Genomic DNA, 12,678 nt, shown 5'->3' with positions numbered 1-12,678 from the left:
ATCCCCTTCTTGGGATTCTGTAACAATACACATAATTATTCTTTACATTTCAGTGCTTCTTTCCCCACACTTCTCTTGATATTTGTGAATGTACATTTTGACCCTCACAATAATCTTCATCAATAGGAGTGCTGCTGTCTGCAATAGAATTCATCATCTTCCCTCAAATAGAGTCTTAAGTATTTGTGTTTTCTCCAACCACATCATAGCCCTGTTCAAAGCTATCTGACTTCCTTCCCTAGAATTTGCTCATCTTCACTACTAACTCCTCAAAAGTCAGTGCTAGAAGCCACAATCAAGCCAACTTTAGCTTTCTTATGAACCAAGTTCTGGGTGACCAACCCAGGCTATCCTGACCTGGAGGCACCTGTAGGTAACTCAACTCCTAAAAATTAATTATAAGGAAAACTCTGAGCACACCTGCAGCACATACCCCGCATGCTACCAAGCAGACCCTGCACCAGACCAACTCCTGCAGCATGGATCTCAGCAGGGTGAGCAGCCACACTCAGCACAAAGAGGGACTGGAGGTGCTACCTCTGCTTTGCCAAGTGTAAGGGAACAATCTTCTCCTAAGAGGAGTTCATCACCGCTGGGTACATCGCACACGGGAGTTCTCTAAGCCATGTGCTTAAATAACCAAGCCAGAACTGCCACGCAGCACCTCACAGCCCACTCTCTCAGGATTTCACACAGGTGCCAAAGCCTTTCCTACAACAACCATGTCAGCTCCATGAGACCTACTCTTTCAAGCCATGCAGCAGTTGCAGTTGTTGCCCCCATCTCAGCGGTGAATAGAGCCAGGACTCACGGCCATGCTGGCCAATACAGCTGAGCTGAACTTGTCAGAGCACGCACACAACAACCTGAGCAACGCAGAGGTTTAAACCCAACTGCCTACAAGCCTTTGTGCAAAACCTGCTCAGAGGAACTTTTCCAGGATCACAAATTTGGAAACAGGTGTCAATAGCAATAAGTCCTTACGCCCTTTTCAGTCTCCCAGTGTAAGTCTCTACACGTTTTATAGGTTCAGTAGTTCTCAGTTGAGCATTAAATGAGTGTTTGGGCTATGCTGCGCTGTTGGTTTTTTCCAGTTTTTTTTTCCCCTCCTCCTCCTTAATGAGTCATAGGACTTCTCTTAAAAGTTTTGTGGAATACATAAGTGTAATGTTAGAGATATGCAAGAAATAAAGTTTCAGATGATGCGAAATATTCCAGTTGGAAGAGATATGATGCATCTGGCCACCTCCTCGTGCCCCTCTGCCTCACTGTGCAGCCACAAACTAGCCTAGACTGAGAGTAAGCTAAAACAACATGGTGAGGTTAACAGAAAGAGATAACAGGTCAAAACAGAAATACCCACACCATTGTAGAGTGTGGAACAAAATCCACTTCCAAAGACAGGATCTACATGGTGAAAAATCACTTAAAAACACAACCAAAATCAAACATCTACCACACAATTATTACCATAGCTGCTAATTTTGTTTAGAGCTGGAGGACGTTTCTGCTTCCAAGTAAGCAAGCAGGACACCTACTTCCAGCCTGGAAGAATCTCCATGTGATACCGTGCCACAGCCCCAGGTGCCACCGTCTTGGCAGGACTCGAACATTTTCAGGCTGTTGAACACAGCCCCCCAAAAAAAGCTAATAGTAAAGCTTGCTGATACCATGCACATTCCTTTATTTCTTCCTCTGTTACTGCTTCAGATTCACTTGATATCATATATTTGCAGCCCTGCCAGAAAAGCAGCACTTTGTCCAGGACAGACATGCATCAAGGACTGTACCGTACTCCAGGAGACACTCCATTTCTCCAGCCATGAATTGACTGTGGGCAGAGCTGATAGCAGAAGTGCTCCACTTCGGCACACTGCAAGACAAAACAGAGACTACTTCAAGGCAACACTGAAGTAGCTGCACCCCTGAACTGTCAGTGCCTTGAGAGGGGACATATGGGAAGTCAGCAGACAAAGTTGAAACGGTTTGGGAAAAGGCTGCAGAGAAAGTGGGTGCAGCTATAAGAGCACAAAAGCTCATAGTCTTACCCAGCTGTAGGCTGCCACCAAAGGAGCAGTCTCATCCTCCAGTGCCCTCCATGCACACCCTCTCCCTTGGGTCAGACCCAGCCATCTCACTGACAAGGGAGAATCAGAGCAGTTCACGGACCCAGCCCAGAACAACCCTCCCCGTCTCCCTTTTTTGCAAGCACTGTCTTCTCTAAGATCGGTGAGCACATGTGGCTGCAGTGTGCTGGCAGGAGCACTTGGATGCGGTAAGGTGCTACTTCTCAGCTGTGCAAGCAGGAGTAGGGAAGGCATATGGAACTTCTTGTAGCACTGCCACTTTCAGTCAGATTAAACCAACTGTGGAATGACATTTTCCTTCACTGAACAGATGCACTGAAGTCTGCTGGAAGAAAGGGGAGGATGGAGAAGGGAAAGCAGCAAGGCAAAGCAAAGCTCTCAGCACAGCAGTGTTCAGAGCAGCTGCTAGCCCCCCAGCCTGCAGGGTCTGCTAGCTCCCCCAAGGCCTCTCCAGGGCTCAGGCCCTGAACATGCCTCAGTCACATGAAGCCACTTCAGCAGGTCCCTGAATGCCTGCAGGGCTCCAACGTAATTCCTGTTCACCCTCTCTAGGTGGTAGGCAGCCCCCAAGGTCAAAACCAGCTCGGTGGGGCAGCACTGTCTGGGCAGCATTACCAAAGGACTAGCTCTGTTCCTTCTCTTTGGGTCCTTCTACTGACACATCTACGTTCTAACTTGGTGCAGACACTTGATCTAGAAGTGCTGCCTTGCCCTTCTCATTCAGGAAAAGGGAAATATCAGGGGCATCAACAGGAGCTTCATCATTTATTATCTGCTCCGTGATACAGGCTTCTGAAATGCAGCCTGACTGCCAGTATAAGCATGGCTAGTGGAACACTCTGACCCAACAAGCAGTACAAATACACAGTATCCTTCCACCTAACAGGACTAGTTAGTCACCTGACCTCAAAGTAACTCACTGTTCACATCTTCAAAGTCATACGTGGACAAAAACAAGTGGCATGAAGACAGCAGTACCACATAGATTAGCCCTCATACTGAATGGACAAAATAGAGATTACTGTTTCCTTTCCTGGAGGCGGGGAAAATGCAGAGAACACAGCAAAATTATAGTCACCATATGAACTTTTACTCATAGGGCAATGGAGCTTATCCAATTAAGGAGTATTAAACCATCTGCTGTTAGACAATTGGCTTAACATTTATTTTCTCCATCGGTATCACAGGACACTCCGCAACTGCCTTTAGAGTGTGTCAGATACAAATATGCACAAATCACAATGCAAATCAAAACATTTCTGCTGGCCTCCTTTTATTAAGACCTTCTCCAATACATCCGAGTGGATTATTTATAAAATTATCTGTCAATAAGTGGACTTTTCCCTTGCTGGTTCTTTCTCCTTGTCTCTGACATATTTGTCTGCAGTCATACCAGACTTGCCCCTCACATGCTCATTCAGCCAAAGCTCAGCATTTACCCCATGAGTGAAGCAGACATGCAGGACCAAGGCCCACCAGGACTTGTTAAAACCTTGATTTAGAAATCAGCCTTCTTTTACAGTAACCATGTTTTCCTGATTTCATCTGCTAGGATGCAAGACACAGTAGTGCTTCTCTCTACCACCACAACAACACACACACAGGGCAGCTGGCACTTACGTTCCCTAGACAGAAAGGCACAAACTCCCTCCTAATCTGACATAGGACATATCTGCCAGAGCTTAGGGCTTGCTGCAACACGTTCCTACACATGCAAACACCAACACAACGGGTAAGCTCTTACAAATAAGAAGGAACTATCCACAACACCCATTCCTGCGGCTGCTCCTGGAGCCCCTGATCACACCCAGCTCTTCTGGCCACGGGAGAAACCTCTCAGAGTGCAGGATAGCAATAAGTTACATTTCTTACTCTAACCATATTTCAGCTCTCAGCTCTGGACACTGCTATTTTGAAGATAACATTTCTTAGCATGTTAACTACCTCCCTCCACAGTCCTGCTTCTGCAGATACTCACACCTGAACCATTAACAACCTCAGCTGGTGATGTTCCAGCAATCATCTGAACCCCACACCAGGTGCATGACACTGAAAGGTTTTCCTTGCAGGAGAGGGCACCACTCGTTCAGCTACCTCATCTGATCAGCGCAGGTCTGTCTCACTACAAGCACCGCACGAAGTCCTGTACTTCCTCTCTTTTGCTCAGGGCACGCTAATGTTAACACTGAAAGCAGCTTGAATCTTCAGCATTTAAGTCAAGGACCAAGGTAATACGTGTCTCTGTCCCAAGCAACGCAGCCAGTGCAGAAAGGCACAGAGGTTGCCTCAGAAGGCCACAGACTCCACAGCCCCGACGCACAGGGCCACTGCTGGGGGCTGGCTCACCCCAAGCCCCTCATCTGCCTGGGCCTCGCTGTCCCTTCTCTCCCGCAAGCTCCTCCATGCAGAACCCTCATCCCCACAGTAAGCAGGGAACAAGCCACCTGCCACCAGGGATGCCCAGCCTGGCTACCACTCAGCTCAGCTACCACCCAGCTCATTGGTCCCCAGCGCCTCAGATGAGCAGGGTACTACTTGCAGGCTCCAGGATTATCTTTCAAAGGCATTCTGGCCTTTTCTACTCAGTACAAAATAAAAGACAAACGAGATCTATCTGAACTTTGGTGTGACTACAAAGCATATTCACGCGCATAAAGAAATTACTTCTGTTCTATAAAGAACAAAGACATTCAGGATATTGCCAACAGGCTGACAGCCTTAGCAAAGACAAGGAGGTCTCTTCCATCCTCCCTCCCACAGCCCACAAGCGACACCAAGCCCCTGCCCGACTCAGCACAATGCAGGCCCCATGAGGCCACAAGGGGCTGTGACAACACTGGGGCTTCCAGGAGCACTGTGGCCTAGGACATCTCTGAATGAGACACTGAGAACTACCTTAACAGTCAAGCTGTCCACAAGCATCAGAACGTAGTACATGACCTGAAAGTACAATCACAAATGACACAACCTCAGGAACACTGAGCCTTACTGACAAAGACAAAAACATAAATCACTATGAACTCCAACAGCACAAACAGCTTCTATAATGCCTCAGACAAGTCTCCTACCAGCCCCAGGAAGGGAAGGCATCACAGATCCTGACAAGCTACACAGAACAGAGACAAAGCATCAGTTGGGAAGTAAGGTACAAACACTGGTGTCACCAGTAAGAATGTTAGTACCTGCAAGCTGGCTTTCTCCTGCGATAACCAGAGGTTTCAGCAGATAACTGGTTCAGAGCAGCCCTGGACATCATGCACCCTTCTCTAATACCAAAGCCCTCGGCTGCCTGCAGGCCCCACACCTTCACCATCTCGAGCCGCCTGACCGGGCACTGCACCCTGCCCCTGCGGCGAGTCACTCACCGAAGTACTCCTTCTTCATGTGCATCTCCAGCTCCTTCTCCAGCTCCAGTGTCAGTGCCTCCAGCCGCCTCTCCGCCTGGCTGGGGCCGCTGTCCCGGCACGGCGTCACCTGATACGGCAGCTTGAACTTGGGCGCCGAAGCGGAGCCCTTGGTGGGACTGTAAGCGTAGGGGGGCGCGGCGTCGGGCGCAGCGGCCGGGTGCTGCGGGTCGTGCCGCTGCGGAGACTGGGCACGGACCTTGCGGTAGACGTCCCCCAGCTCGGGCGCGGCGCAGTCCTCCTGCGGGCCGGGACCAAGCAAGGAGGAGCGGGGCGAGGGCAGCTGCAGCTCGGGGTAAGCGCTCATGGAGCCGCGGGAACTCCGCGAGCTCTGGCTGGAGATGCTGGAGCGGGGGCTAACCACGGCGGCGCCCGGCCCGCCGCGGCCCTCGGGACTGCAGAGGCTGGAGCGGGGGCTGGCCACGGCGAGCCCGGCGGCAGTCGTCCCGTCCAGCTCGACGCCGCCCGGCGGCCCGTACCTGGAGTCCGAGTAGCTGGAGCGCGGGCTGGTGGTGCACGAGTACTGGCTGGCGGTGCTGGAGCGGGGGCTGGCGTGCCGCTGGTCATAGCCCATGCTGATGCCGCTGGTGCGGTTGCTGCTAGGTTTGCTGCCGCCGTCGTAGCTAGTGAGGCTGGCGCGGGGGCTGGAGTGCTTGCTGGTGTCGCTGGCCGTGCTGGCGTAGCTGGAGCGAGGGCTGAGAGCGGCCCCGTCGTACTGCACCAGGCTGCCGCGGGGGCTGCCGTACTTCTCCTGGCCGGGCACCACCAAGCTGGAGCGGGGACTGGAGAACTTCTCGTAGGGCGGCGCGGCCGCACCGCCCAGGCTGGAGCGCGGGCTGGAGAACTTGCCGTGCTCGGCGCCGGGGCCCGGACCCGGCGGGGCGGCCAGGCTGGCCCGGGGGCTGGCGTTGCCGTACTTGGCGTCCGGGCCGCCGGGAGCCCGCCCGCCGCCCTTGGCCACGTAGCCGCTCTCGTAGGCGCTGCCCGCGGCGTAGCGGTAGCCCTCGGCCGAGTAGCGCTTGCCCTTGTCGGGGAAGCCGCTGTAGCAGGGCAGCGCCACCTCGGAGCGGGTGCACAGCCCCTCCTCGCAGCACGGCGGCTCGGCGGTGGGGCGCCCGTTGGCGGCGCGGAGCGGGGCGGCTTTGCCGCAGGGGGCGGCGGCGGAGAAGGCTTCGGCGGGCGGCGGCGGCGCGGCGGTGCCGTTCATCTTCCGGCCCCGCTGCTCCGCCGTCATGTGGGCGGCGATGACCCGCTTGGTCTCCTCCAGATCGGCGTGTAGCGTTAGGTCCCGGCGACCACCCCGGCCATAGGGAGCGTCCGGGCAGGGCTCGTAGAGGGACAGGTCCTCCATGAACTTGGTGGCCTTCAGTGCCATGTCCTCGTACTTCTCCATGCTCGGCCTGTGCCCGGCGGCCCGGGGTAGGTTGGGAATCGCTCTATGAAAACACAGTCCGCAGTAGGAAAGGGGAAAAAAAAAAAAAAAAAAAAATTAAAAAAAAAAAATCACCCCAAAAGTTCCTTCCCGCGGCGCACCAGCGGTGCTATCAGCGGGACGCGGCTCCCTCCCCGCACAGCGGCCCGGCTGCGGCACGCGCACACCCCGGCGGCATCCCCACGCCGCGGCGCTCGCCTCGGTACGGCCGCGCTGCCCGGCGGAAAGCGGCGAGCGGAGACGAGGAGCCCCTGTGTCACTTTCCAGCCTTAAATAAGTTGCTCGGTCCAGTCAATGGCGCGCCGCGCGGAGGAATTTGCGCTCGGCGGCTCCCTGCCCCCGCCGCCCCCGGCCGGCCGACCCGCAGCGGGTTCCCGGCCCGGCCCGCACCCCCGGGCGGGGGGTGAAGGCGGCGGCCGCTCCGGAGGGGCTTCGCGGCGCGGCGAGCGGAGCGCAGGGCTCGGCGAGGCAGGGACTCCTTTGTGTAGGGCAGGAATGCGAGGAAGGAGACTGGGCGCTGCGTCCCGCTGGAATGTAGTTAATGCTGGAGCCAAACAATGATTTTCACCGAGTCAGTCAGGGAGAGGGCGGCCGCGGCGCTGCTCTGCCGCGGGGCCGGCAACCTCCCCTCCGGTCGCTTGGGGCCGCGGCTGCTCACGGAGGACCGGGGCTGTCACCGCGTCCAGGGCGCGGAGCCGGACCGAGGGGAGTCCCCGCGCCGGCGCTCGGCGGGCGGAGCGCGCCCGGAGGAGCCGTGCCCCGGCGGGCTCTGTCAGGAGAGCGGCGGTTTAACGGCCGCCGGGGTTCGAGCCGCCGCGCGCGGGAGCGCCGTGCCCAGCTGGGGTCGCGTGCACCCGGTTTCCCGCTCTCGCCGCTGACTGCAGCTGGATGTGGAACTTCCCGCCGCGCCGCTCGGGCGCGGGGCGGCCCCACCTGTGTGAGACCCCCGGGCGGGGGCGGCACGGCAGGGAGCCGCTCTGCAGCAGCAGTTACTTACGTACGGTTCTCACAGAAACAAAAACACGATGCTGAAACTGAGCACCCTGCACCCGGGAACGGCCGCAGGTCAGGGCTGCAGGTGCTCTGTCCGTGCCAGGGACGCGTTGTCCTGCTAGCGCTCCTAATTAAACATTGAATGCAACTGTGTACTCAGAACCCTCCCCTGCTGTGGAGGACGACTGATGGGCAACCTGTGTGTGCAGGGTAGCAGGCAATAAATAAATAAATAAATCCTGCAAGCCAACAAACTAAGCAGAACCGGTCCTGAAAAGCAGACCTTGGGGTACGGAGGACACCACTCATAAGTCAGTGTATGTGTGCTAATGCAGCCCACCTGGAAGCCAGGCTCTCCTTCCTGCTGTGTGGCAGCTTGGACCATTGGAGCCTTATACAATAAGCTGATGGACACTGTTGCAGGAGTTTTTGTTTTTCACTTCTCAATTAACTGAGCAGGGCATAGGGCCTGCACCTGTGTGCTCACGCAGGGAAACATTCCGAGTGGCTGTGTGAACTGCAGAACTGTGAGGCTGAGGCACGGGCTGTGGTCCTGGTGGCTCTGTGCTGAGCTCCAGCCAGCCAGTGCCAGGCAGCACAGCACAATGCTGCCAGCAGGCAGCAAACTCCTCAGTGCACATTTGGTACCTCAGCAGTTCAAGCACGTGCTTTCTTTGGTATTAACTCATGGGAAAGCACACTGGGTTCTGAGAGAGGCTGGGGTATCAGAGGAAATAGCCCTTTTTAGCAAGCAGTTTGGATCAACTGATACGCACCACTCACGTTCACTGTTGAAAGCTTACGTTGGATAATTAACTCCTCAAAGCAAGGCCCAGTCAGGTCTGCTGCAGCCCAGGGCCAGGGGTGTTCCTGCACAGCACTCTGTCGCTACTGCAGGCCTGCTCTCCAGCAAATCATCCTCCTGTCACACACGTAATGAACATAGTGCTTATCCGTGCTGCAGCCACAGATGTAGTCCACATGGGTGAGATAAATATGTTTGCAAGGTACACAATGCACTCGAGCAGCGCTGTGTTTCTCACAGAGGACCATATGTGCAGTGCTGTGCAAACAAGATGCATAGAGTTAGAGCTGCTGTTGTTGTAATAAGTGCTCCTACCATACTCCTTACTGCTGTATAAAAGAAAAAATGATTGGCAATTACAGTGTGACAAGTTTTTCTCCCCAATTTGTTTTAAATACATGTGTTTAATTTTAACAACCTGAAATAAAATGTTTATATTGCAAAAAAGACTTGTGCAACTCAGAACATAAGAGCTGTCATGGAATATTAAAAGAGGAGAACTTCACTTTGTAATTTGTTGTGGCAATCCTTGTGTCTACTGTTAAGTTATATCAGCACATCAGATATGAAGGAAAGCCAGCTGCTTCTGCTAAATAAACTCCTTTGTGTGAGATTTAGAGGGAGCAAAAAAGCCAGGTGGAGTTATTGATCTGTGAATATTGGCCGGCTGGGCCTCACAGGCAGCACACTCCTGTTTCTTCTAATTGCCAGTGCCTTCAGCAAAACCCTGGCCAAGCCAGCAGGCAGGGAAAATTAATGGTCTGCTGGGGATTCTGTCTCCCTGAGCTGCAACAAAGCAGAGAATCTGCAGATTTAAGAATTCGCTGGTGAACTTCCTGAGCAGGGAGTTGATTATTATTATTATTATTATTGCATTTTTCTTCTTTCTCTCCCTTATCAAGAAAACAACAAAATTATACTTTGAAATCCACACGTAAATAACACTTAGTGCTACTTGGGTTTACTTTTCTGATCTCCATTTATAAAATTGATTTGTTTCTTGGTAAAGAATATCACTATTATTCCTGTTCCTCCCTCTGTTCCAAAGCCTGATTTAAAAAGAAATACTTGTGAAATTTATATAAAAAATATGAAGAGGAATAGTTTGATTTGGAGCTTTTATTTTGTATTCATTTAAGTTCTAGCTGTATTGTGTTTTATATTGCTTTATCTTGCTTGAGTCCTGTATGTTCATTTGTGTTGTGATGAATTTAATCATAAGCAAGCTTTTCAGAATATAAAGTCTGGATATGAACGTGCATTAATATTTTGGTGATTATTTGGAATTAAAGTCAATTGAGGTCATTCTAGTTCTCCAAAATACTTTAGATCTAGATAGCCACTTCACTGAAAGCAGCAGACCATGCAACTATTTTTACACTACTTCAGGATTTGAATGAAGGTACAAGCATCACAAAGGCTGTGCTGTTTTGTTTTGAGGACCGTAGCATGGCATGGTTTTGTTGGTTTTTGTTTGTTTTTAAATACTCATTCAGAAATCGCTGCTTTTAAAAATTGCAATTACCGAATGTATTCTAGGGCACCATCTTCTGGTGGACAGAAGGCGGTGTAGCTCAGCGGCTACCTTTGACTGCTGGACACAACTATTTTTTGCTAACATTATTCTGCAGGTTTGTGAGTCATTTCTCATTCTCAATCTGCCATAAAGCACTATTTAACATTTTTTACATTCTTCTTATTCATTGCAAATGCAGCTATTCACCATGCTGCACAAATGTAACTTGGGACAGACCCTGAAAAGTTCTAGTCACTACAGCCACTTTGTGAACGTGCTACATTAGACAGACAACATGTGTCTAAGTACTTATGATTAATACACCATTTATGTATCTTATTTCTTTTATAGCTTCATCTTCCACTTCTCTTACATATTTCTGCTTTTGGCATTCCTGGCCAAAGCAGTTAATTGGCTCATACTTAAGAGACTGTGCACAGCCTTAGTCATACTTCCCTGCAATCAGAGGACATAATACCATAAATTCAAACACAATCAATTAGCTTAATAGCAGCCACTACATATGCATAAGTGCATGGTTTAGTTGGCTGGCTCGGTTAACAGTGCAGCCACTTAATATGTTTTAAGTCTTATTCAAACATTCAAAGAAGTGAAAATATAAAAAAAAGGAGAGTACATAGATTTAAAATTCATACTGACATGATAAAAATGAGGGCTTGTTTACAGCAGTGCAAACCATCATGCATTAAAAAAAAAAAAATCAGACTGCATTAACATATTTCATTAAAGAAAAACAAGAACACCAGAAACACTGCATCTACAGGTCCTGCTATATACGTCCTGTTCCATGCTGGTGAAGAATACCAGACAAACCATGCCTTTTTATACGCGTCCAAGAAAGATGGCAGGCTACAAGCACTGGCCTCCTGCCCTGACAACACAATGCATTTCAGCTCTGATGAGAAGAATCTTTTTAGAAGAAATGGGACATCCTTTGGTTGAGAATATGAATTATATTTACTTTTTATGGTATTTTCCATAATGTAATAGATTTAACACTCCTTGAATGAAAATAATCAACCTATTGGCGAGAAGGAGCTGTTCCACAAACAACGGAACCAATGAAAGCTGGTCTTATACATGTCTGCTTTCTGCATTCTTTGCATTCTCCAGCTTTTAACTTCTCCAAATTCCCAGTACCGTTGCAGCAGTGGCACCCTCTTTGTATCAGAAGAACAGTCTTCAGAACTTACCCAAGCTTTAAGCAGCCATGTGCAGTACCTCGAGGTTTCTCCATGGCATTTGCCTGCTTTCTTCAACAGTCTTGTCAGTACTCTTGTCTCTGGCACTCCTCTACAACACATCCACCAACATACAGCCTTCTTGTTCCCTTGATAGCTACAGCTCCAGGCAGCTTCCCAAGTTTCTAGGTTAAAAATCTTAGTCACTCTCCTTCCCAACACACTCCTGCTGCCTTCAGTCCATACTTAGATGGACAAAAAACAGCGAAGGCCCACGAGCAGCTGTGTAGGTGTGTGACTGCTGCATCTAAAAGCTGAATGCTATTACAGAAGCACTTGTGTGGGTCTCTATCTACAGCCACTTACTTGTAGAATTACAGTATGTTTGAGATGCAGTTGCTCAATACAAGTAGCTTCAAATGTTGAAGAGGACTGGTGGAGCAATTCCCTAAGTCTTTTGTTTAGGAAGCCATGCTGAAAACGTCTCACTTTTCTCATGTGAATGAAGTAGTATGCTGATGAGAAAGACAAATGTAATGACAAGTAACCAAACAGCAATTTTATGTTGTTAATAACTGTATATACTGTATCAACCTGTATCTAGTATATTTACTTCCTTCATCCTATGCCTCTTTAAAAAGAATCAAAGCCTCCAAATCATTAAGTTGCAAAAACTTCCTATCCCTTTGTCTGTGCATATATGCTCTCTGTAATTGTTCTGCTTAAGACAGTAGCCCAGAAATAATCTCAGGCAAGCAACAAATAAATGACTGACTTGTGTGAAATTTGTTGTATTACTTTCATCCTAGTTTCTGCTTTCTTCTAAATTCAACATTTTAGATAAACACAGCTGAAGATTTCTATAACAATAGACGCAAAAGGGAGAAAGAAAATACCTCCATTTAAAAGGAAGAAAACAGAACAGGTAGAGAGGAGGGGACTATTTTCCTTAATTCAGTGTTTGTTCAGTTTTCAAATGCAGATTTACAACTTTGTGACAGTGGAGATAAAGCTTGACACATACAATATCAGTATATACTCACTGAACATGGGCTCATTTTATCTTTTGTGATCCAACAAATGGCTAGCAAGAGCTCTTTGTCATAAAGGTCACAGCCTGAAATGGCACATCAATCTGCTTGCCAGCTGTCGCAGTCTAAAAGCCAGAAAATCATGCACCATCTCCCTGCCATTCAACAACAAAATAGTTTTATAAAGCAAAACTAAAACCTCACTACT

At 49.9% G+C, this 12,678-nt stretch overlaps 1 protein-coding gene across 2 annotated transcripts in view; it reads right to left on the bottom strand.

Moving 5' to 3' along the window:
• Nucleotides 1-7,066, bottom strand: part of LOC122183289 (WT1 interacting protein) — a 72,113-nt gene extending 65,047 nt beyond the window's left edge. Inside the window, exons 1-2 of one of the 2 annotated variants that reach the window (XM_042877160.1) lie at nt 5,453-5,515; nt 1,791-1,873 (exon numbers count right to left, since the gene is read on the bottom strand). In XM_042877160.1, the coding sequence (XP_042733094.1) occupies nt 1,791-1,824 (34 nt within the window). In that variant the 5' untranslated portion in view covers nt 1,825-1,873; nt 5,453-5,515. Of the gene's footprint in view, nt 1-1,790; nt 1,874-5,452 lie in introns of both variants that reach the window. The other variant, XM_042877159.1, reaches the window with a different exon arrangement.
• Nucleotides 7,067-12,678: the final 5,612 nt, after the last annotated feature.

Source organism: Lagopus leucura, unplaced genomic scaffold (assembly GCF_019238085.1).
Source record: "Lagopus leucura isolate 7727_CA_CO unplaced genomic scaffold, USGS_WTPT01 Super-Scaffold_100017, whole genome shotgun sequence".
In the NCBI taxonomy this organism is placed as follows: domain Eukaryota; kingdom Metazoa; phylum Chordata; class Aves; order Galliformes; family Phasianidae; genus Lagopus; species Lagopus leucura.
Note: the sequence above shows the minus strand (reverse complement) of the source record. Positions and strands in the feature narration are given on the sequence as shown.